At 38.9% G+C, this 26663-nt stretch overlaps 1 protein-coding gene across 1 annotated transcript in view; it reads left to right on the top strand.

Moving 5' to 3' along the window:
- Positions 1 to 26663, top strand: part of LGR5 (leucine rich repeat containing G protein-coupled receptor 5) — a 154394-nt gene that overhangs the window by 52158 nt on the left and 75573 nt on the right. Inside the window, exon 2 of the mRNA XM_003405205.4 lies at positions 19527 to 19598. Within this exon, the coding sequence (XP_003405253.2) occupies positions 19527 to 19598 (72 nt within the window). The remainder of the gene's footprint in view (positions 1 to 19526; positions 19599 to 26663) is intronic.

The following is a 26663-nucleotide window of genomic DNA, read 5'->3' as shown; positions in this document are numbered from 1 at the left end:
CTCTGAAGGTTCATATACTATTCAGTAGCAAAACAGGGAACAGAATCTGTGCCCTGTCTATCTGATTGTGAAATTCCGTAATATTTCTACATGTTGATATTCAACTAGAAACTAACTCAAAAAATTAGTCAGTTTTATTGGGTTCCTTTAATTTTTTTCTATCAGTTGTTCGTTATTTATTTTACTTTATTTTTGGTAACTACATTAGCATTTATAGTAGTTTTTTTTTTTTTAAAGTGCATTTCAGCCAACTGTTTAAAAGAAACACAGGGTAGACGTGGTATTCATTAACTTGCTCACTACTATCCTCCTAGGCCCACAAAAATATACTTATGAAAAAACAATCCTCCTAGTAATAAGAAAGGAAGGGAATAGTGCCAGAGAATGCAGCATTCATTTAGCCAGTCAGTCACCCAATAAGGGTATTTATTCAGTGCCAACAGAAGTTCCTGGGTGTGTACAAATGGTCAACGTGCTCAGCTGCTAACCAAAATGTAGGCATTTCAAGTCCACCCAGAGGTGCTTGAAAGAAAGGCCTGGCAGTCTACTTCCAAAAAATCACCCATTGAAAACTCTGTGGAGCGCAGTTCTACTCTGACACGCATGGGGTCACCATGAGTTGGAATCAACTGGATGGCAACTGGTCTGGTTAACCATGTGCCAGGCTCTGTGCTAAGAGCTTGTGATTTAGCACACCCTGCCCTCATGCATTCCAGAAAGGAACACAGTCAAATAAATAAAGATGTGACCACAAAACTATTCTAAGTGAAAAGAATGGGGAGAGAACAGGAAGAAGAGCAGCAAGGAAAGGTTGGAAAGGACCTACACTAGGTTGGAAGGCCAAGAAAGAGCAATATTTAAGAGTGAAGAGGAGCCAGCTATTGGGAGGGAGGCTGGAGTGCAGACCAGTGCTGTGGACATAGAAAAATGCATAGCAAAGCCCTGAGGAAGGAAAGGACTTGGTCTGCAGGAGGAACTGCAAGGTGGTGGTTACTCAGGATGATGATGGAGAGTTAGGCAGGAGCCAGGTCATTCCTGCTAAGGCAGTTGGATGAATCTAAGAGCAAACAGGAATCTATTGAAGGAGTTTAGGCAGTGCCAGGGAATTATTTAATTCCATTTTAAAAGCTAAGTTTGGCTGCCATGTGGACAATCTATGGAGGGGGCAGGAGCAGAAGCAGGAAGTGAAGAGCATTTAGGGATGAGGAATGAGCAGGATTTAGACAGGTAAATGTGACTAGGAGGAGAGGATGAGGGCTCCCTCTGAACCAGGCCCTGTGCCAGGCACTTGACATGCTGTTTCTGTCTCCACAACTCCAGCAAAAGTAAAGGAGGCAGGAAACCACAGGACAAAGTTCCTCCAGATCCCGTCCCTTGAAGACAACGTTTACTGGAAATGTATTTCTTCTGTCAATCTAAAGGGCAAAACCTCAGAACACACTGGAAGAATAAAGAGTAGTAGTCTGGTTTGATTTGAATATAGGCTTCGTTGTTGTTGGCTGCTGTCGAGTTGGCCCCCCAAATAGTGGTGACCCCATGCACAAAGGGATTGAACTATGGTGATCCACAGGATTTTCCTTAACTGAATTTCCGAAATAGATCACCAGGCCTTTCTTCCTAGTTCATCTTAGTCTGGAAGCTCTGCTGAAACCTGTTCAGCACCATAGTAACACACATATCTCCACTGACGGACAGGTGGTGAACGTGCTTGAGGTGCATTGGCTGGGAATTGCATGGAAGGTCTCCCGTAGGGAAGGGGAGAATTCTACCACTGAACCACCACTGTTGTTGTTAGGTGCCGTCGAGTTCATTCCAAGTCATAGCTATCCTATGTACAACAGAACAAAACACTGCCCAGTCCTGCACCATCCTCATAATCATTGTTATGTTTAAGTCCATTGTTGCAGCCACTGTGTCAGTCTCTCATTGTGAGCCTTTCTCTTTTTTTGATGACTCTCTACTTTACCAAGCATGATGTCCGTCTCCAGGGACTGGTCCCTCCTGATAACATGTACAAAGTATATGAGATGAAGTCTCACCATCCTCGCTTCTAAGGAGCACTCTGGCTGTATTTCTCCCAAGACAGATTTGTTCATTCTTTTGGCAGTCTACGGTATACTCAATATTCTTCACCAACACCGTAATTCAAAGGCGTCAGTTCTTCTTCGGTCTTCTCTATTTGTGTCTAGCTTTTGCATGCATATGAAGCGATTGAAAACACCATGGCTGGGTCAGGTGCACCTTAGTCCTCAAGATGACGCCTTTGCTTTTTAACCCTAAAGAAATCTTTTGCAGCAGATTTGCCAATGTAGTGCATAATTTGATTTCTTGACTGCTGCTTCCATGGGCATTGATTGTGGATCCAAGTGAAATGAAATTCTTGACAACTTCAATTTTTTTCACCATTTATTATGATGTTGCTTATTGGTCTAGTTGTGAAGATTTTTGTTTTCTTGTTGTTGAGGTGTAATCCATAGTGAAGGCTGTAGTCTTTGATTTTCATCCATCAGTGCTTCAGGTCCTCTTCACTTTCAGCAAGCAAGGTTGTGTCAGCTGCATATCGCTGCCCCCTTAGAAAGACATAGAGTGAGATAAACTTAATACAGTGGATTAGGACTAGACTACTGAGACTTCAGCCAACAGCCAGTTGGCCCCTTTCTAGTACCAGATGCTGTACTAAAGGCTTCCACATACATTGTCTTATTTCCATACCACAGCAGCATACAATGGGTATTACAATTACAAAAGGAGGAAGTTAGGCCACGAAAGCAGGAACTTGACAAAGGTCTCACAGCGACTAGGTAGCAGAACCAGTATTTTAGACCTAGGTCTCTTTTCCGAATCTGTAACACTTTTTCCTTTCCTCTTTTTGTTCATATCGTAGCTAGGTAACATTTAGGCTTCGCTCTACAGATATCAGGCAACCAGCAAATGCTTTTTGAACCCATGGATGGGGTACCCAATTTACCCAATGCCGTAGGATCAGATTTTTTTTTTTTTTTTAATAATAAAACTCAGGTGTTTTGCACATGCTTCAGGGTGTTAGATGAAATGTGGGTGGGAGAACAAGATGTTATCCCTGTTGGTGTGGACCCATCCTAGAGTCACAGCCGTGTTAACTGCAAGATACTTCAGTTTCTTTCTTATACCACAGGGTAGGGGAAACAACGGGCGTTTCTGCCTGAGTGAAATAAAATAGATCTACTTCCTTTAATGAGAGTTTTGGAAGATTTTCCTTGAAATGTTGCTTTGAGGGCCTTTCCTGTGTAATTAGTGTTTGGAATAATTCAGCTCAGATACTCAATGACACAGCCTCAGAATTACTCCCTGGGTTATACAGGCACTGTATCTTTATAGCCTTTTAGTCTTCTTTTTATTTTCATTGTCCAATAATGAAATTATCTATTAAAAGGGATCTGTGGTGTGAAAGAGAAGTGGAGAGGGAAGCTTCTTCTAAATTCTGTCTTTTGAATTAAAAAATACATATATTGGAAACTTACTTTATCTGTCATCACAAAATGAATATTTTCCTGCGTGTAATTCATGTGTGCTAGTTTAGTGGCTGTCAACCAGGGGAGATTTTGACCCTAGGGGACATCAATTTGGCAATGTCTGGATAAATTCTTAGTTGTCCCAATGGGGAGGGTGCTACTGGCCTCTAGTGGGTAGAGATCAAGGATGCTGCTAAGCCCCTACAATGCACAGGCGAGCCTTTCCGCAACAAAAAATTATCCAGCCCTAAATGTCAATGGTGCTAAGGTTGAGAAACACTGCCCTAGTTACAAAGCCAGTTTTGGGGGTTTTTTTTTAAGCATAAGGAAAAACAGAATATATTATTCAAGTGAACGTTAGTATTGTATATTTTTATTACAACATAATCTTAGAGCTCTGTAGATATCCATGTTCAAATATTGCACACTGACACAATTTTTTTTTTTTTTTGACTAGGCTTCAAAGCATCTTTTTGGGAATATAATGTAAATTAGATTCTGGCATTACTGCATCTCTAATATAGATTTAGAAGAACTTGTAGTTATGAAAGTGCTCGACAAACTAAAATTCTAGACATACAAATGTAGTTATTATTATTATAAGAATAAAAAGAAGTGGAATGTATATTAGTTCCTTTATCCTTCAGGAAAAATTAAAAAATTAAGGTAATTCCAGAAGGAACAGGAAGGAGGGGGAGAATGAAGGTATAGGAAGCTACAGGTAGTCCATAACTTATGACAAGGCTCCATTCCGACAACTCCATCATAAGTCGGTTCTGACTTAAGTCGAATACCTCTTTTTTTATTTTTTTTATTAGTTTTCATTATTATTATCCTTTTATTATCAATGTCTGTATAAATCCAAACTTTATTTGTCTTTGGACATCTGAAAGTGAACATCTGAGGATGATAATATCAGCAAATTATTATGCACTGCAACATTGTATGTAGTGCGTGTTCCTAATGGTAAAATGTACAAAAAAAAAAGGTGGTCGTTAAGTGCGGGTCATTGTAGCTCCACTACATCATAAGTCAGGAACTACCTATATTAAGAGGCCACAGCAATTGCTCGAACTCTTCTTCCGGATAAGAGGGAAGCCCAGGATTCTGACTGGAGTTCCAAAATCTAGAACAGAGAGAGAGGATGAACCATGAAGCCAAGGAGGCATGAAAGGCAAGGTCCAAATGGAAAGTAAAAGCAGAGTAGAAGATTGCCCAGACAGGTGATCTGAATAAGGCATTGCGCCAAAACAGCTGGCTAATAGGTAGCTGCAGCCAGAGATGCCACAGAAGTGTAAACAGGTTCAGAAAAATGGAGAGGAGAGTTTTCCAGAAGCACCTCCTTAAATGCATGGTACTTCCTAAGAGCTAAAAAGATCAAGCAAAAATTAGGTCCTGAATTTAAGTATGACAGTAAAAAATGAATTCCAGTGATCATTGTAGCAGTAAAGGGCCTGATCTCATAAACTTTGGAGTCAGATGGGCAGGATTCAAACCCTGGCTTTGCCACTTACTGCTTGTGTCACCCCAGGCAAACCATTTGAACTCTAAGTTCCTCTATTTCTTCATCTATAAAATGGGTTGCTGTCCAAAGATTAATTAGAGAAATGTGTGTAAAGTGCTTGGCACAAGTAGATGTTAGTTATTATCCCAGAAACATTTCACAGAAGTAAATAATAAGGCTGAAGACCATTTAGATGAGGGTAAAGGTAAATGATAGGATGTAAAAATAAACCTGAGGATTCTAGCTTGGTTGACTGAGAGAATGGTGATGCCATTAATTAAGATGAGGAAACACAAAGGGAAAAGCTGGCTTAGAGAATAGAGAGAAAATTATGAGCTTAATTTGAAATGTGTTGAATTTTCGGTAAGTGATTGGTTAACCACATGGAGAGGTATGGGAAGATGTTGGAAATAAAGATCTGTAGCTCAGGTAAAAGTTCAAGGCTTGAGATTATTCACAATGTTGACTTCATGTGGGTAGATAAGATTGTCCAAGAAGAGTGTACAGAAAAAAGAGAGAAAGGTAAAGAGATAAAACCTTAGACTTTCCTAGATACCTATTCTTTAGAGGTTATAAATCACTACACTATCATGGGGCGGGGGCAATGGTTGCCTCTGAGAGATTTTGCTATTTCTATAACTATTAGGCTAAATGATCCAAGCCCTGTATGCTTTATAATCATTATCATTATTTTAGTTCTTATATGTGCTTTCCCACCCCATTACCAGCCTTGTTGAGTCTGCTGCTCACTGGTAATTTGCTACTGTGGATTTAAAAAAAAAAAAAAAAAAGCCCAGTTTGTTAGACCTGCTCAAATAAAGAATACTTCCCTTCTGAGGAAAGTGCATGAACATTTGTGCCTGGACCTTATGGGCTTCTGATTCTGGCTGTTCAAAAAGGATTTGGTTTGCTATTGTTTAGTTTGTTGGTTTGGTTTGGTTTAGTTTGTACTTTGCTTGCTTATTCCTCTAATTTAGGGTGTGTCTCGGTTTGTGGGGTTTCTAAATAAGTGATCTCCACACAAATAAATACATCTATCTCTTCTCTTATTATTGACATAATATAAATAAGGCAGATGAATGTCTGGTCACATTACTATTTCTATCTATTGAGATTAGAATGATAATGTACAAGTTTTCAGCTGAGGTTTTATACTTAAGGCCCTGTCTTTTCAAAGTGTGCATTAAAAATTGATATTATTAATATGGGACCAGTAGAACAGAAGCCAGCTGTCTTTGAACTTTTATTAAAAATAATCTTGTAATTTTTAAAAGATTTTTCAAGATGACTGTAAACATCAATAAGCTTATATTTCTCTACTCTTGATACATCTATACCAGCAAGTATTATAATTTACAAAAACATTAAGAAAGTCTATACTATAGTAATAATGACACCAATTATGTAGTGTTTATAATGTGCCAGGTACTGTTTTAGGTACTTTACATATACTAGCTCAATTTACTTCTCGCAGCAATTCTATAAATACTATTATTATCTCCACTTTACAGATGAGGAAAATGAGGCACAGAGATGTTAAATAACTTTCTCAAGGTTATTCAGCTAAGAAATAGTAAAACCAGGGGTCAAACTAAGGCAAAATGCCTTCAGACCACACACTCTAAATTTTATGCTATTAACTACGTGAAAGAATACCTTTGAAATCTCAGGAGTAAGATTAGAAGAGGGATGAAGAGATCATTAACTTTTTCTTTACATATTGATGTATAGTTTCACTTGTTACAAGTAGCTTTTACTTTTTAATTTGAAGATCATCAAATAAGATAATATATTCTGCTGGCACTTCACAAAGAAGGATATACTGATGGCCAAAAGTCATATAAAAAGACATTCAACTCCATCAGCCTGATGGAAATGCAAATTAAAACCACGATGAGATACCATTTTATACCCACCAAAATTATGAAAATTAAAAATGGTATAATACCAATTTTGGTGAGGATAGGAAACAACTGGCATTTGCAAACATTACTGGTGAGAGTATGTATTGGTACAACCACTTTAGAAAACTGTTTGGCAATATCTATTAAAGCGGAGTCAGAATCTACTCGACAGCAACAGGTTTGTTTCTTTATTTGGATTAAAGCTGAGCATATGTTTAGAGCAAGACCTAGCAATTCCATTCCTGGATACATATCCAATAGAAATGCACACATATATATTCTTAAGGAGCCCTGATGGTGTAGTGTTTAAGAGCTCAGCTGCTAACCAAAAGGTCAGCAGTTCGAATCCACTAGTTGTGCTTCAGAAACCCTATGGGGCAGCTCTACTCTGTCCTAAAGGGTCACTACGAGTCAAAATCGACTTGACAGCAACGGGTTTTCGGGTATATACGCTTAATAAAACAGATGTTTGAGGCAACACTATTCATAATAGCCACAAACTGAAAACAACTCAAACATCCATCAATAGTTGAATGGATGAATAAAGTACAATATATTAACAAATTAAATACTATATTGTGCCGAGAAAGAATAAATTGTTGCTATATGCAACGACATAGATAAATCTCATAAACATCAGGAATGAAAGAAGCCAAACACAAAAAATCATGCACTGTATGATTACACTTAAATAAAGATCAAAAACAAGCCAAACTAATATAAAATGTTAGTAGTCAGGAAACTACTTTCAGGGAGGGGGAGGGTAGTGAGTGAAAGGGAACACAGGTGGCTTCTGAGTTGATGACAGTGTTCAGTTTTTTTATTTGTGCTGGTTATGAGGTTGTGTTCACATTGTGAAAATTCATCACTCTGGACACTTAGGATTTATGCATTTTTTCTATATATGTTGTACTTCAACAAAGGGTATTTTAAAACAATAAATTGCTCTGGAGTTAAAAGCAATAACACAAGAAAAGTACCTGCAAATAATATCATTCGTACTATCATAAAAAGCTGCTCAAGCCTGCAGCTTTCCTTTTGAAGTTCACAGAAGGGCTTATCTCTAGAAGTATATTTGAAAAGTGATCAATTAAACAGTGCTGGAATGGTTTCAGCCTGATCTATCGTTAACCATGGGCAGAGGAGAATTATTCAATGGGCAACGTAAGCATGGTGCTTGCCTTGCTTATCAGATCATCTGCAGTGAATGATTTCACTTTTTTTTTTTTTTTTTACCACATTAAAGATTCTGCTTCTAGGTCTGGCTGGCACTTGTCTCTCCCAACCCAACGGCACCTTCCTACAGAATCAAAGCCTCTTCAAATTTACAATCCTTACAGGGGTAGATGACTCAGTAACCACGGTAAGCCTGGGCTTACTTATGCTTACTTACTAATCTGTAGTGAACAGAAACCCACGTGAAATTGTTCACTACAGATGATCTGGTAAGCAAAATAAGCACCGTGTTTACCTTGCCTATTGGATAATCCGTATCTTGCAAAAATTTTCTCAGAGAGCTAAATGCTACTGAAATTCCCAAGACAAATGTAAAGTGATCATTGTTAGAAGAAATAGGAATTGCACTATGCTGCTAAAGAAGAAAATACTTGTCTGGCAAAGCTGGCAAATAGCTGTGGCAAAGATTAAAGAAAGAACTTTTTTTGTTGGTGGTGTCGTTTAGTAACTTGGTTAATAAACCCATTGCCGTCAAGTCAAATTTCAACTCATAGCAACCCATAGGACAGAGTAGAATTGCCCCATAGTGTTTCCAAGGCTGTAAATGTTTTTGGAAGCAGACTGCCACATCTTTCTCCTGTGGAGTGGCTGGTGGTTTTGAACCACCATTCTTTCAGTTAGCAGCCGAATGCTTAACCATTGTGCCACGAGGACAGGACTCCTTGCTCATTGATTCATAGTACCAAGTCTCAAATAGAGACAGTATGTCTGGGTTTTAAGATGTGGACTAAGTACCTACTGCTGTTGTCCCTACCACAATAAATCCAAAGAAAATATTTGAAAGATATTTTAGAAAAAGGAAGAGGAAGAGAAAAGGAAACAAAGAAGGAAAGAAGGGGGTGGAGAAGAGAATGAAGAGAAAGAAGAATAAGCATAGCGGTACTTGGAGGTGGGTGTAGAAGGGAACTCTCAATGGACAAGAACCTTTGAGGAATCCCTCGGACAGAAAGCAAGTAGGGCCAACTAAAGAGGGAAACTGCAGCCGTAATGGTGAGCAAAAAAAAAAAAAAAAAACGTTGTGGAAAGTGGTAACAACACAAAAGGACTTTTCTCTCCAAATTATTTTATTCCAGGAGGGTCATACACCTCACACTCTTGGGAGCAGTGTGTCCATTTGATGAGATTTTGTTAAATGGATCAGGTAAGGTCATGTGTTCAGTCACAGAAAGGCTGCAGAAAAAGAGGGTTCAATACGATATTCACTGAATATCTCCCATATGTCAAGACTTGGCTAGGAACTGAAGTACTATGATAAAAAAAAAAAAGGCCCCCTGATCTTGAGGACTTTACAGCCTGTCATAGGCAATTGCATGTAAACATATCATTCAATGTAATGTCATTAACTATATGGGGTGGTACAAGAGAACAGATAGCAAATGACTTACACTAACCTGAGGGTTCAGAGAAGGCTTCCTGGAGATGACACCTGACCAAAGTCTTAAGGATAAATTAGAATAACTATGCCTGGGTTGTGAACACTTTGTGTACTACACTTAGGAGCTTGTATATAGTGCTAAGAAATGTGGGTTTCATTTGGAAGGTGATGGAGAGTCATTTAAGGATTTTAATGAAGGTGGTGGTTTGACTAAGGAGTCCTGGTAGCACAGTGGTTAAGCACTCGGCTGCAGACCTGAAGGTCAGCAGTTAAAACTCAGCCACTCGATGGAATGAAAATGTGGCAATCTAATTATATAAAGATTACATCCTTGGAAACCCTATGGTGCAGTTCTGCTCTGTCTTATAGGGTCACTATGAATCAAAATCAACCTAACAGCATTGGTTTGGTTTTCATTTTTTGGTGGTTTGGCTACTTCTGCATTTTTGGCTAAATTTCTCTACCTGCCATTTTGAGGGTGAATCTAATGGGATAGGACTGGTAGCTAGTGCCATGAAGTTAGAAGCTGATTTCAAGTGAGTGGGTGAAAGATGATGAGGGCCTTCAACAGGGCATGGTTAGTAAAGACAGAGGAATCAGGACAATAGGAAAGATGAAAAAAAAGGAAGAGGACTTGGATGGTATGCAAGTTTTGGGCTTTGTTGACAGGAAGATGATGGTGACATTAGCTAGAAAGTGGACATATCCAGAAGAAATTTGAATATATGATTCTGAAATTTAAGGGAGAGGTTAGGACTGGGAATGTGGACTTAGGGAGTCATGAACATATAAGGGGTACTTAAAACCATGAGAATAGATAATTTCCTCAGAGAAGAAAGGATAGAGATTGAAGAGCACAGGGCAAAGGGAAGAACTCCAGAAAACGCTAGCATTTAAGGGGTGGACAGAAGAAGAAAATGCAACAAAGGGGTTCATAAAGTACAAAAGTTGGGGAAATATGGAAAGAATCCTGAGAGAATGATGATTTGGAAACCATCAGAATATGTATAGAATTTCCAGAAGCAGTGAATACAGTGCAGTACAGAGGCCCAATAAGTGCTCAGATTTAACAATATGGAGGTCGTTCTTTCTTTACGAAAAGCAGTTTCATTGGCTTCATAGGTATGGAAGCCTGTGTGTTGTGGGTTGGAGAGTAAATGGGAAGTGAGAAAATGGAGACTGTGAATGGAGGCTAGAAACAACCACAAAGGGAATGAGAAAGATTGGGAAGCAGCCAAAGGAGGACACAGGATCAAAAAAGTTTTCCCTTTTGTTTTAATGGTAGAAAGATTTGACCGAATTTATACAATGAAAGGAAAGAGGAAGGGGCCAAAAATATGGGAACTAAAAGAAATTATTCATGGAGTAATGTACTAAAGGGTACTAGAGGGGATGGGACCCATGAGCAAGTTGGATCTAGGAGAAAAATACGAGTATAGTAAGCAAGAAACAAAGGAGAACAAGAATTTGGCCTGTTGCACATTTGGTGGCCCTAAGAATCCCAGTTATTTCATAAGTAAGAGAGAAGGTGTCCTGTGAGCATGATGGAAGTGGTTGTTGATTAGGAGGTTTAAGGCAAGTAGTAAAGGTTGAAACAGTTCTGTGGGAATAGGAGGGGAAGCTGAACAATAACAAATAAAAGAACTACGCAGCAACGTTGAGAACCCACAAAGGCCAGAAATTTATGGTCACTAATCTGCACATTTGTGAGTTTTCCTTTTCTAGTAGCACTCAGTGCCCTGGCATAGTAACAAAGAAGATGAATTATGGTGTTTTTTCTGGAGCTGGGGTTTTGCCAGGAGAGTGAAATGAAAGGCAGAGGTCTAGGGGGTTAAGGGTGTTATTGAAAGAGTGATCCAGGTGATCAACATGTAATCTAAGCAGCGTTGCTGGGCTAAGACAAGATTCGTCCTTAGGGAGAAAATGGAAGCACCACAGGACTGGAGGTTGAAATAGAGAACAACCAAGTTAAAAAGCTAGGAGGTTGTGTCAGAAACACAGGGGTTAATTGATCTAGATCTTTGATGACTAAAGTGCACCTGACCCAAGCCATGGTCTTTCAATCGCCTCATATGCATGTGAAAGCTGGACAATGAAAAAAGAAGACAGAAGAATTTATTTAATTCAGCTGTGATGTTGAGAAAGAGTATTGAATATACTATGGACTGCCAGAGGAATTAACAAATCAGTCTTAGAAGAAATACAACAGGAATGTTCCTTGGAAGCGAAAATGGCTGGACTTTGTCTCGTTTACTTTGGACATGTCATCAGGAAAGACCAACTGCTGGAAAAGAACGTCATGGTCAGTAAAGTAGAGGTTCAGCAAAAATGAGGGAAACCTTCAATGAATTGAATTGATATAATAGCTACAACAATGGACCCAAACACACCAAAGACCATGGGAATGGCGCAGGACAGGGCAATATCCTTTCTACGATACATGTGGTCACTATGAGTTGGAGCCGACTCAGTGACACCTAAGAACAACAACAGTGCATTTCAGAAAAAGAGAATCAACCTGTAAAGATAGCTAAAGGAAACAGCAAGAATTTCAGTGTAACTGAAGCACACAATGCATAGAGGTAAGTGGCATCAGGTCAAGCTAGAAGCACACGTTAGACCAGGCTGTGAAGAGCCCAAGTAGTTTGGGCATCATCTCCTCTAAAAGGGTAAGGAGTTTGGGCATCATTTCCTCTGAGAAGCCTGCAGCAAGCAGAAGTTCTGACAGGGAAGTCAGGGTTGCCCCACATGGCTCTGGCTGTGCAGGTTTTGAACTCCAGGCCAAACTCTGCTTGCCACGTCATTCACCCTGCATCAGTGCGAGCAAGGGAGCCTTTCTGTAACTCAGCCCCTCTACCAGAGAGGGAGCCCTTTTCTAAATTATAAGCCTGAGGAGGTCCGTGTCTTATTGGCTATCAGTGGCTCTGAGAGGAGTGACATGATCAGATGGACTTTTGAGGGCAACCTCTCTGGCTATGGCCTAGAAGATGACCTAGCAGGAGGAGACACAGTAAGCATGAAGAGCAAAGCAGTTATCAGCATGATAAACCCCTGGCCCAAGGTGGCAGCCAAGAAGAAGGAAGAGAGGCCAGATCCAGAAACAAGCTCTGTTGTAGAAGTAACAGTGGATGGCTTGTGGCTGTAGGGACTGCAGGAAAGGGAAAAGTTGAGGATGATTCAGATTTATTATCCACTGCATTCCTTGAGTAAGACCTGCCCAAAATTAATGCTCGTTGATAATTACCTAATGAAGGAAAAATGGAGCTTCGAGCAACAAAAATATTTTCAAGGGAAAGATATTTTCTACTTGAATGGAATCTTTTACTCATAGGAAACAATACCTTGAATTATCTTACCAGTCCAGTTGCCATCAAGTCAATTCCAGCTCGTGGAGACCCCATGTGTGTAAGAGCAGAACTGTGCTCTATGGGGTTTTCAATGGCTGAATTTTTGGAAGTAAGTCGCCAGGCCTTTCTTCTGAGATGCCTCTGGGTAGACTCGAACCTCCAGCCTTTCAGTTAGAAGCTGAGCACGTTAACCATTTTCACCGCTCAGGGTCTCTTTGACTCTTAAGGCTCCTTGGTTTTGAGTGAGTTGTAGAGCTCAGAGAACTGGCCTAGAAATTTAGAAAGAGTTACTCCTGTGCAGTGGTTCTCATCTTGGCTGAACATTAAGAAACTATTAAAAATCCCAATGCCCAGACTGAACCAGTTGACTCAGAAACGCAGGAGATGGGTCCCAGGCATCTATATTTTTTTAAAGATCCTAGAGTGATTCCGATGTGTAGCTGATGGCTCCCATAGAAATTTGCGACACCTGTTATAGGTTTCTGGACATGGTCATTAACACAGCATAGACAAGAACTGGATCAGAGGGCATAATCGTATAACATATTAGTCTGTTTGGTCACACCTGAATTCTCCATTGCTTATGAAAAATTTTTGCTTAGTAACCAGTTCTTCAAAATTAATTCCAACATCTTTGAAAAAAATGAAAAATTAAAGAAATCCATAATGTGGTTTCACTGATTTTAGGAAACTGAATCATGGGCAAAATGGGACAGGGGAGGATGTGAAAATTAAAAAATAATAGTTTAAAAAGTAAAGAATGCGCTGGCTTAAAAATTATTTTAAGGCTACTCATTTGCTGCTAAGGTTATATGTATTCCAATGGTCAAAAGAACCAAATGCTAATACAAAAATGAAAGGAAAAGTTTAAAAAATAATTTAAGGACCAGAATATGAATAGGTTGTAAACAGTAATAAGGTTCAAAAAAGGAAAAGCAAAAAACCTAGGGCAGGGAGAGACAGGTTCTAGCCCTGGTGCTTTCTCACCAAATGTTGTTGTTGTTAGGTGCCATCAGATCAGTTCGGACTAATAGTGACCCTATGCACAACAGAATGAAACAGTGCGTGGTCCTGCCCCATGCTCACAATTGTTGCTATACTTGAGCCCATTGTTACAGCCACTGTGTCAATCCATCTTGTTGAGAGTCTTCCTCTTCTTTGCTGATCCTTTACTTTACCAAGCATGATATCCTTCTCCAGGGACTGGTCCCTCCTGATAACATGTCCAAAGTATGTGAGACATGGTCTCACCATCCGTGCTTCTAAGTAGCATTCTGGTCATATTTCTTCCAAGACAGATTTGTTTGTTCTTTTGGCAGTCTGTAGTATATTCAATATTCTTTGCCAACACCACAATTTAAAGACATTAATTCTTCTTCGGTCTTCCTTATTCATTGTCCAGCTTTCACATACATATGAGGTGACTAGAAACACCATGGCTTGGGTCAGGCTCACCTTAGTCTTCAGGGTGACATCTTTGCCTTTCAATGCTTTAAAGAGGTCTTTTGCAGCAGATTTGCCCAATGCAATGCATCTTTTCATTTCTTGACTTCTGCTTCCATGGTTGTTGATTGTGGATCCAAGTAGAATGAAATCCTTGACAACCTAAATCTTTTCTCCATTTATCATGATGTTGCTTACTGGTTCAGTTGTGAGGATTTTTGTTTTCTTTATGTTGAGGTGTAATCCACACCAAAGGCTATGGTCTTTGATCTTCATCAGTAATATCAAGAGGACTTTGATCTTCAAGTCCTCTTCACTTTCAGCAAGCGAGGTTGTGTTATCTGCATAATGCAGGTTATTAATGAGTCTTTCTTCAATCCTGATAACCCTATTCTTCTTCATATAGTCCAGCTTCTGGGATTATGTGCTCAGCATACAGATTGAATAAGTAGGGTGAAAAGATACAACCCCGACACACGCCTTTCCTGACTTTAAACCATGCAGTAACCCCTTGTTCTATTTGAATGACTGCCTCTTGATCCATGTAAGGATTCCTCATGAGCACAATTAAGTCTTTGGAAATTTTTTGAATGATCTTCAGCAAAATTTTGCTTGCATGTGATATTAATGATATTGTTCAATAAGTTCCACATTCAGTGGGATCACCCTTCTTGGGAATAGGCATAAATATGGATCTCTTCTGGGTGGTTAGCCAGGTAGCTGTCTTCCAAATTTCTTGGTCTAGACAAGTGAGCACTTCCAGCACTGCACCCATTTGTTGAAACATCTCAATTGGTATTCCATCAATTCCTGGAGTCTTATTTTTCACCAATGCTTTCAGTGCAGCTTGGACTTCTTCCTTCAGTACCATCAGTCCCTGATCATATATTACCTCCTGACATGATTGAATGTCAACCAATTCTTTTTGGTATAGTGACTCTGTATATTCCTTCCATCTTCTTTTGATGCTTCCTGTGTCGTTTAATATTTTCCCCATAGAACCTTCAGTATTGCAGCTCGAGGCTTGAATTTTTTCTTCAGTTCTTTCAGCTTGAGAAATGCTGAGCATGTTCTTCCCTTTTGGTTTCCTATCTCCGGCTTTTTGCACATGTCTTCATAATACTCTACTTTGTCTTCTCGAGCCACCCTTTGAAATCTTCTGTTCAGCTCTTTCACTTCATCATTTTTTCCTTTTGCTTTAGCTACTTGATGTTCAAGAACAAGTTTCAGAGTCTCTTCTGACATCTATTTCGGTCTTTTCTTTCTCTCCTGTCTTTTTAATGACCTCTTGCTTTCTTCATGTATGATGTCTTTGATGTCATTACACAACTCGTCTGGTCTTTGGTCATTAATGTTCAATGCACCAAATCTATCCTTGAGGTGGTCTCTAAATTCAGGCTCGATATACTCAAGGCTGTACTTTGGCTCTCGTCGACTTGTTCTAATTTTCTTCAGTTTCAACTTGAACGTGCGTATGAGTAATTAATGGTCTATTCTACAGTCGGCCCCTGGCCTTGTTCTGACTGATGATACTGAGCTTTTCCATCATCTCTTTCCACAGATGTAGTCGATTTGATTCCTGTGTATTCCATGTCACCAAATACTGCACCTTAACGTGGAGGCCATCTCTCCTGTCTGAGCCTCACTTTCCTCATCTGTAAATGAGCATTCTTGCCCTGTGAGCGCCAGTCATGTGTAGCAGTGGAACATTCTCTCATTCTGTTGTTTTTAACTCAAAGTTGAGCAGGCTAAAAGTAATTTAAGCCTCTCCCTTCTTAACATGAAGACAGGAAGAGCATTGCTAATCAGAGGGGTCTGAGGACCCAACCCAGGCAACGCTTGTTTTTTTATCAATCCACAACAGATAAGAATTTGAGAGTAAAGATTTAGAAACTTTCATAGTAATTTGGCCATCTCTGTTAAATCAAAAAATAAAATATTGATGCTTGTGTTTTGTATATCTTTGTATTTTTATTTCACTTTTCTAGTAATTACTTTTTACTGTATTTTACAAAAACATATGTCCACAGCAAGTTATACGTTTTTTTTAAATTAGTCTTCTGCCACATAGTTTGGGAAGCACTGCTACATTTGAACATCAATCCTTAAGGTGAACACAGAAAGGAAAAAGAAAAGTCAGACAAATTAATTGTTATCTTAGTTTTTACCTTGGAAGACATTTAAAAAAAAAAAAAATTGCCATCAAGTTGATTCCGACTCATATGGACCCTGCAGGACAGAGTAGAACTTCCCCATAGGATTTCCAAAGAGAGGTTGGTGGATTCGAACTGCCAACCCTTTGATTCGCAGCCAAGCTCTTTACCACTGAGCCAGTAGGGCCCCTGGAAGACATTACAAAGTGTTAAAACCCACTTTGAATTTATATTTTAATTCTACTTCATTTTATCTTAGATTCTTGTTATTTTCTGCTATAGGCTTATACGTATTGCTAGAAGCTCATTAAAAGAAAATAGCCTGTATTACTAAACAATCAGTAAAAGTTATAATATGTAAAGAAGCCCATCTTCTAAGAAAAAGCACAATATAAAATGTCAAATAGCAGGAAGAGGTTATTCATTCCTGTTGGGAAAGGAAGATACTCTCCCTTTTAAGAAGAAAAAGAAAAGCCAGTCCCTTTTGATTGGAAATGGCTGATCATAGAGTTTCAAACTATTAACATAAAGACATCCTTGTTTAAAAATGAGGAAGCTTATGCAAGGGAGTTAATTGATTAATTTTCCCATGATCATGCAGCTAGTGAGTGGGGAAGCCAGGATTCAAACTTGAGATCCTATAATCTACCAATGGCTACACTTTATCTGCTGCTCTAGGCTTCCTCCACCATAAAAAAAGTTCCAGTGGGAACCCTGAAAATGAATGCTTATATAAGCTTTGCTCCCAGTTGCTTGGAATAGGGTAATGAATAGTAACATAATATGGAATGCTTATAAATCTCCTTGATATGTAAATGTCACTGTTCTGTGCATGAAGATCAATATTTGTCTCAAACTGGCTTGCATATCAGACAGAAAAATAGAAGAAAGGAAAGTCAGTGCTATCCACATCAGCTGTCTTGGTGCTAAATTAGTTTGATATAAGTTACTAATAAATACGCTCCAAAAGGAAACTCTTCAATCCTTCTAGGAAATAAGTGGGGTATACATTAGAAATAAGTGAATATCCCTGAGAAATCCAAGTCTTTGCAGAGATTATATAATCACTGTGAGGAGTCCTTGGATGATGCAAAGAGTTAAGCATTTGGCTCCTAACTGAAAGGCTGATAGTTCAAATTCACCCAGAGGTACCTTTTAGGAAAGACCTGGCAATCTGCTTTCAAAAGGTTACAGCCATGAAAACTCTATGGAGCACAGTTCTACTCTGCAACACCTCAGGTCATCATGAGTCAGAAGAGACTTGATAGAACTGCCTTTTTTTTTTTTTTCCTAGACAATGCCAGGAAATTCAGATTTTTTTAAGATATAGATAATACATTTTTTTTTTAGTCTGTGTATTTGGCATTGTTTTGTTTTAGCTTGAGAATATAGCATTTTAGTCAACTTTGTTATTATTTGTCAATAACCCAAAAACCCATTGTCATCAAGTCAATTCCAACTCATAGTGACCCCATAGGACAGAGTAGAACTGCCCCATATGGTTTCCAAGAAACGGCTGGTGGATTTGAACCACTGATCTTTTGGTTAGCAGCCGTAGCTTTTAGAGGATGATGAATATTAACATAATGTGGAATGCTTATAAATCTCCTTAATATGTAAATGTCCCTGTATTATTCACTAGGCCTCCATTATTCACTGATAGATATTAAAATTAACAGTAAATCTGTTTTTTTTTACCAGGCCCAAAACCATGTGACAAAATATTATATCTTCCTTGCGCATGTTTGTGTCATTTTAAAGACTAAGAATAAATAATCCCTTTTCCGGGTTTTTTTTAACTCTTAGAATCACTGATTAAAAGCAAATATTTGTTAAAGGACATAAGCTATCATACTGAAATCGCTTCAATAACAAGAACAATTCAGATTTAAAAGAAGCTCATTATCTTACCTCAACATAAATTTTAAATACGGAAACCTGGTCCTTGGGTGTTGCAAATGGTTGGCACTTGACTGCTAACCTAAAGGTTGGTAGTTTGAAACCACTTGGTGGCACCACAGAAGAAAAGTCTGGCAATCTGTTTCCGTAAAGATTACAGCCTAGAAAATCCTATGGAGCTGTTCTACTCTGTAACACACGGGGTCACCATGAGTGAGAATCGACTGACAGGAATGAATGTGGTTTGGTTTTAGACCTGGTCTGGGATTACAATGGTATTCGTTCTGAATCTTTGGATTTCAGCCATAACTCACTTTTTAAGTCAATCTTTAGCTGACTGTACAAAAGTCTGAGTTGGTCTTAATTAGAATCTATCCGTCAGTCTTTTGACTTAGGAGATACAAATGGCATATACCGGTGCTGCTGTTTAGGATTATGTGAAAGACAGTAAAGACATAGAAAAGTAAAAATGAAATCAAATCTAATTACACAAAGTTTCACTTAAAACAAAAATTGATTGAGTTCTGTCCAAACTGGCTTGTTTCCTGTGCCAGGAACTACTGTGCAGGCCCAGCAGGAAGCGTGCTACAGAGCAGGATCACATTACACCCTTGTTTTATGGTTCATTTCACTTATTTAATGCAATCTGAGAACCTGCAAAAGGAACATGCTAGAAGGAGGGAATAGATTTTTTTTGTCTTGTTTTGTTTTGTTAAGTTTTTTTGAATCAAAACATTAGTTTTTACAAGGTGCTTAACGTCCCAGAGAAACAGGACTTCCAGAGTTACATGGTGAAGACATTTTTTTTTGGTCACGAAATTTAATGCAAGACACCAAGTTGAGTTATGCCTAGAGTTGAGTTATGTCTGTTCCCCTTGCTGTCCTACTCAAATAATTTTAAACATGAAGAATTACAACTGTGTGCATGAAGGGTCTAAATCATTTTGGATTCCATAGAAGCTTTTCTTACAGTCTGTATTTGAGAGAGAGCCATGACGTTGGGGGGTGAAGTGGGAGGAAAGGAATATATTTAAGATGCAAAAGAGCAATTCATTTGTCAAGTGAGGGAATGAGTCCATTCAACTGTACTGCTTGAAAATGTGTGAATTGAACAGCTGGATTTCCTTACGGTGGCATATGCCACTCCTCACACACTGTCTGTTTATCCCTCCAGAGACCTCAGTATGAACAACATCAGTCAGCTGCCCCCGAACCCCCTGCACAATCTCCGCTTCCTAGAGGAGCTGTAAGTATCACTGCAGTCTTGATGTGTCTAGTCAACGCGGGATACCTTCTTGTGTTTGTCTCTCATACTTGCTGTGGGAACCAGATAAAATAAGACAGGAGAGCTGTCATCACCGACAGTATTGGCACATGAGGACACACTTAGTTGCGGGGGGGAAGAAAAATTGCTTATGATTCTGGAAATCAACTTATAAAAGAGTTTACCATGAGGCTACAACTTTCTAGGTGAGACTGAGCCAAACAAATTAAAATTTTAAAACAAAGGCTGTTTAAAAGAGCTGGATAGCTCTTTGGAAATAGTTAACGCAGCAGGATATTAAAAGTTTGAATACTGGTTTGTGTTTATTAAAATAGCAAGTAATGCTATAATCAAAACCAAAAACTGCTGCTTTGTACAGCTTGTGTCAAGGAAAATTGAGCCCACATTTTCTAGCACCAAAACTTCTTGTCCTAATCACTTTTAATTACTATTTCCCTACTTTTAAATTTAGCCTCCCTCAAGGCTTGCACAGAAAATCATGAAATCCACAGAGAACTCAAAACAGGGCTCTCCCAAACTCATTGTAAAAAATCAAAAAATAAAAAAGGAGGAAGCTAAAATTAGTTAATGATACAGAGGAAACTTGATTAAGTCTAGTAATCACTTTCCAGAAGATGAAAAAGAACTATATAAACCAAAAATCTGCATGTAAAAATGCATTTGATCCTCTTAGCCTTTGGAGTGATGGTGACTAAGAAGTGCTGCACCCTTATGGTCCTCATGAAGAGAGGTTGGCACCATCAGTTGAATAAATCCTCTGACTGGTGATTAAAGGAATTGCTTAGGCAATGACCTCTTTTAAAAATACTTCTTTTATAAACCCTAAAGTCAGGGTCCAATTTTGGGAGTAATTTAAATTGTTGACGCACCACATGATCCACCATGGGAGGTGGAAAGAATGTTCCATCATAACCAAATTGCATTACATTGATCCTTTTTTTCAAGAGGATAATATTCTCATATTTCTAGAGAATATTAGAATTTTAAACTCTAGAGTTCTATCTGGAGTCACTGGGTGGCATAAACAGTTACGGGCTCAACTACTAGCCAAAAGGTTGGTGGCTCAAACCCACCAGGAGGCGCCTCAGAAGACAGGCCTGGTGATCTGCTTCTGAAAGGTCACAGCCTTGAAAACCCTATGAGCAGTTCTACTCTGCACGCATGGGGGCACCATGAGTCAGAATCAACTCAAAAGCATCTAACAACAAAAGTTTTATCTATATTTATTTTTGAAGGTGTTATAATTTTAAGACATACTATCGATGGCACTGGGTACACTGAGTTTATTGTTTTACTGCTGGAATCAATTGAATGTGCCCAAATTGGTTTTGAGAAGTATGGTAGGGAATCTTAAGATACCAAGACTGTACAGTAAGTTTTTATCATTTAAGGGATGAACTTTCACTCTGGGTTATCCAGGTTCCTCTTTTCTCTCTGGCATTCCTCATTGCTAGAATTTAATCTTCTTCTATCTTAGTCACAACTAGTATGTAATGAATAATCAGTAACTTTCTGATGAATGAATGAGAAAGCAAAACATGTCAAAAGAGCTTCTGATATACACTAACTGCTTTAGAAAAAGAGTAATGGAATCGACATTAGCTAAAAAAAAAAGAAAATTTTTTTTTTAAAGATTGTTTTTAGTAAATGTTAAAAATGAGGGTTTTTTTGGCTTATTTGTTTTTGTCTTTTTCTTATTTACTGCCTTCTCATTCTCTCTCCCCACCAATTAGTATGCAATTTAAAAAAACAAACACGTTGCCATTGAGTTGTAGTCGTTCCTACAGAACAGAGTAGAACTTGCCCCATAGGGTTCCCAAGGAGAAGTTGGTGGATTTGAACCTTCAACCTTTTGGTTAGCAGCCGTAGCTCTTAACCACTGTGCCACCAGGGCTCCTAATATATAATACTTAAGCCTATTTACCACTATATTTCTAATGTATACATTTCCTACCATTTTCTCTTTAATTTCTTATAATATCCCTTGGCAAAAGACTCCTCCTCTCCTCCAACACACACCTCAACTTTAGGCCACAAACTGAATCAATAAATAATTCATTTTCCCCAAGGACGTTGTTTAATAGAATTCCTCCCTCAGTAACCCAACTTATTGAAGATAGCTCCTCTTTGTTCGAGGCAAAAGCTAATTATGTTCCGAGGCCAGTTTCTCAAAAGATAATTGAAAAAATCAGTGGATGGGGGGAGCCTATCATTAAAAAATGCTATTTCTGAAATGTCTTATTTTTATCTCTCTGGATATTGCATTAAGGTATTTTGACAGTGGAATCACAGAATTTTAGAAATAGAGGGAACTTTAAAGACTATTCATTTTGTTTTCTCATTCTGTTCTGGAATCCCCTTTGCTGAGCTGGCCAACTTGCTGAATTTAAAAGCAAGACCGCTTTCCCATATATAATTCTGTGTTGCATTTAACTGATGTTTTGAAGACATCATTATTCATTTAATGGCAAAAAGGGATAGTATTTATACAATCTGGAAAAATAATCAACTCTGGTTTGTTCCTTTGTTCCCAAGGCTAAATTAAGGGTTTTTTTTTTTTTAAATACCCCTTTAGCAGAGCATTTTGAGTGTGCCTTTAGTATGTCACTGATGGCTTTTTGTTAGACTTACCTGTGGTTAAGTCTATATTCTCTTCTAGAGTATAAGATCCTCAAAATAATAATATATAACTATAATAACAAAAATAATAATATCTTACTCTGTGCCAGTCACTCTTCAAAGTGCTTTACACACATTAGCTCACTGAATCCTCTTGACAACACCATAAAGGTAGATATTATTATTAATCCCAGTTCACAAGAAAACTGAGATACTGAGAAAATAAGGCACTTGGTCAGGATAATAGAATTGGTAATTGCCATAGTTAAAATTCAAATGCAGATCAGAAATAAGATTCAAACCCACTTTCAAAGCCATTCTCTGAAAGTGGAAGAAAGATCAGGAATTATGCTTGGTCCATCTGTGCTTTTTGCCCCTGATAGTACTAGTACATAGGTTTACACAGATTTGAAATGTTTAAGATGTTGTTTAAACTATAATGTCATAAGGATAGGTGTGTGTGTACATGTTGTGTTGCATTGTTAGGTACCATCAAGTCTATTTCGATCATATCGACCACATGTGACAGTAGAACTGCCTCACAAGAATCGCCAAGTCTTTTTCACATGAAGACACTGGATGGGTTTGAACTACCAACCTTTCAGTTAGCAGCTGAGCACTTAATTGTTGAGCCACCAGGATTCCTATTACATCTGTGTATGTTCAGGGAATGAAAGAGAAATGAGGAAAGAGCTATCTACCCAGCAGGGGAGATAGACTAGGTGTTCAGGTTATTAATTCACTGACAAAGTATGTGAAGAAAAGTATCATCAGAATTTTCTTTCAGGTGTAGCATTTCACAAATCTAGCGTTGTTCAATAGGTACAAAACCTCATTTAATATTTTTACATGTAAATACATGGAAACCCTAGTGGCATAGTGGTTAAGAGTTTGGCTGCTAATCGAAAGGTCGGCAATTTCAATCCACCAGGTACTCCTTGGAAACCCTCTGAGGCAGTTTTACTCTCTGTCCTGTGGGGTCGCTGTGAGTCGGAACCAACTTGACAGCAATGAGGTATGGGTGGGGTGCGTAAGCACCATGTTTTATATAGTATTTTACTTGAACTAACAAATGAACGTCTACGTAGTGAAATATCAATGTTTAGATACCTGTCATTGTGTGTGTGTCTTTTGTGACACTAGGGTATTATTCTGAAAGCTTAAAGTCTTTTATTCAGTTTTTTTAACTGTTCTTTATACTTTATTTCTTTACACGTCAAATAGGAAGCTACTCCCTGATACTATCAATAATGATATCAATAAAATTCTACAACAAAACTCAATTTTTAAAAATCGCTATTAATAAAGCCACGCTCCTGTTAGCTCTAATTCACCCCAGTTATCATTTTCCAAGTTTAAGCCATTTAACTGGGTTATAAACAGTATGGACAGCCATGGTTCATCCCTCATGCATCCTTGGGGCTTAAAAAAGGTCACATAGTTCAAAATCATGCAAGTATCAATAAGATCCTAGAGATATTCACTGATTTAATGTTTAAAAACGTATTATAACGCTGGATAAAGTAACTGTCTGGAGCAAGTATAAAGAAGAAGAAACGCCATCAGAGATAATGGTCTCCCTTTCTCCCTGCTGGCATTCTGAAGCACTTAGTACCTGGGGCACATATTTTGGCATATTCAGGGCTTATTTTTTAGTCGTTATTTGTTATTTTTTTTATGACTCCCACAAGTTCACCGGTCATGCATAACCAAACATCCTGCTGGTGGCAATGTGATAGCACAAAGAGAAAGAGAGCCTTTCTTTTTTGCAAAAAAAAACTGGTCTGACTGTGGTGAGGCTGTGCTGTGTAGAGAGAAAAGCCCAGTATCGAGAGCTAGAGCCTAGGACTCCCACCCTGGCTCTGCCACTTAACTAGATGATTACCCATTTAAGTTTGCTGGGCCTCAAGGGATAATGGTGCAAGCTGCCCTGCCTATCTTTGGAGCTGTTTCGGAGGATGAAATGAAATAATGAAAGAGCTTTGGTGACTATAATACACACACTGAGATGTATTAGTGAAATGAAAACACTTTCAAGAAGATATTCCCTTCTTTCTTATTTCATGAACTAGATTTTTCAGGAACCCCAGGGATACGAGTCTTGTGAAGGAAAAGCTATTTTGAACTCTGGGCTTTAATGGATGTAGGCAACCATTGCAGATAGTTCTTCACCAAGTTTCACCATCCTGAGAAATCATCACATTTCTCTCCAATAGTATCTAGTGTCCTTTCAGTTATATTTATTAAGTTCTAATAGGGACTTGATGTTAATGCTTGCTATGTGGACAAATAAAAGATCCTACATTTGGTCCATCAGAGTGTGGTTTAGATGATAGGAGCTAATGGCAGATGGTGCCTGTTGCCGACATCTACAAGTTATATTAAACCTAGATTGGTAGCTTGATGAAACCAGGGGCAGGGAGGGGAGAGGAATGAAATATTATCATCTTGCACAGTCTAAATTAAAGGCCTTTCCTTCAGAGTAGCATTTTAAAATCTTCCCAAATTCTAGCACTATTGGAACCAAATACTCAGTTTAGGAGGAAACATGAGATGCTCTAGGGAGGTCTGTTTTTAAATTACTATTGTTCCCTGGAACTGTTTGCTCATATTATGGTTGGCCTTGAAGAATCTCTTCTCTATATAAATACTAGATATCTATTATTGCAGATGAAATTTGTACTGAGAGTTACCACCAAACTTCCTGAAAGCACAGTCTACACTTGTTACTTCTACTTTCTCACCCTGTTGCTGAAAATGCTGAAAGCTATCCTGCTTGTCTTTGGAGATTTCTCTGAGGATCAAATGAAATGATGATGAAAGAACTTTGGTAAACTGTAACTCCGCTATTGGGTTGTGTTAGTAAAATGAGAACATGTTTGTGCCCATGTGTGATCTTCATGGCCATTGGCCTCGTCACAGCGCCTGGCCTCCTGCCTCCATGCACCTGGCACTTGGTTATCAGTCCTATCCTTGAAACTCTTTTTTCCTGGAGTTTTTCCTGATGATTTTCTTCCTACCTCTCTGCTTCCTCCTCTTTTTCTTCCTTAGCATTCCTTTCTCCCATACGTCCTATTCCTATAAAATATAGCCATTTCCCAGGTTTCACTAATTGTCTAAGAGCAGTGAAGAACACAAACATGGCTTAGATGGAGAATGAATGACAAGGCTGTGACAAGGAATGTCTTAGTTACCTAGTGCCGCTGTAACAGAAATACCACAAGTGAGTGACATCAAAGAACAGAAATTAATTTCCTCACAGTTCTGCTAAAAGTCCAAATCAAGGTCTGTGTTGTGTCAATTCCTTCCTTGTCGGCAGCCCGCAGGCATTCGTTAGTTCTTGACAATCCCTTCATGGCATCTGTCTTCCCCAATGTGCACACTCCTATCTCTGTCTGGAAGGCAACAGGTTTTTATCTCTGTGTCTATGCTGCTCTTTATAGCACTCAAAAGTGATTAGATTTAGGATACACGCTACGTTGGTATGGCCTCATTTACATAACAAAGAGAACCCTCTCTCCTAACAGGATTTCATCCTTGGGAATAAGGATTAGAATTCCAACACATACTATGTTATACAGCTAGTGAGGTGATAGGATTTTAAAACACTTCCCTGATTCCCATGTGCAAAATAGATTTGAAAGGAGGATGGGATGTTCAAGAAGCAGGGAAACCTGTAGGAGCCTACTGCAGTTGTCCGGGCAAGAAACTCAAACTTGTTGTTATTCGTTGTCGTCAAGCCAATTCCAACTCATAGCAACCCCACGTGACATAGAGTAGAACTGCCCCATAGGGTTTTCGTCACTGTAATCTTTACAGGAGCAGATCACCAGGTCTTTCTCCTGCACAGCCACTGGGTGGATTCAAACATCCAACCTTTCAGTTAACAAACATTTAACCCTTGTGTTACCAGGGCTCCTTCTTAAAACCAAAAAAAAAAAGAAATCTTTCTGTCAAATTGACTCCGACTCACAGCAACTCTACAGAACAGAGTAGACCTGCCCCGTAGGGTTTTCGAGGCCGTAAATCTTTCCGGAAGCAGACTGCCACGTACTTTTCCTCTGCAGAGGCCCGTGGGTTAGAAGTGAAAAATCTTTCGGTTAGCAGCCAAGTGATTTCACCACCAGGGCTCCTTCTGCTCCTATAAAGAGGATGGTCCTCTATATGGAAGTATGGGTCCTGGACCCCAAATCTAGGTTTCTAGTTCAGACCTCTTTTTCCTTTGACTGCTGGGCCAATGATTTTCAAAGCATAGTCCCTGAACCAGCAGCACTGGCAACACTTGTGAACTTGTTAGAAATGCACATTAATGTGTCCCACCCCAGTCTATTCAATCAGAAACTGAGGGAAGCTGTCCTTTAACAAGTGCTCCTGGTGATTCTGATGCACATTAAAGTCTGAAACCAC

This window comes from Loxodonta africana, chromosome 4, assembly GCF_030014295.1.
Source record: "Loxodonta africana isolate mLoxAfr1 chromosome 4, mLoxAfr1.hap2, whole genome shotgun sequence".
NCBI lineage: Eukaryota > Metazoa > Chordata > Mammalia > Proboscidea > Elephantidae > Loxodonta > Loxodonta africana.
Note: the sequence above shows the minus strand (reverse complement) of the source record. Positions and strands in the feature narration are given on the sequence as shown.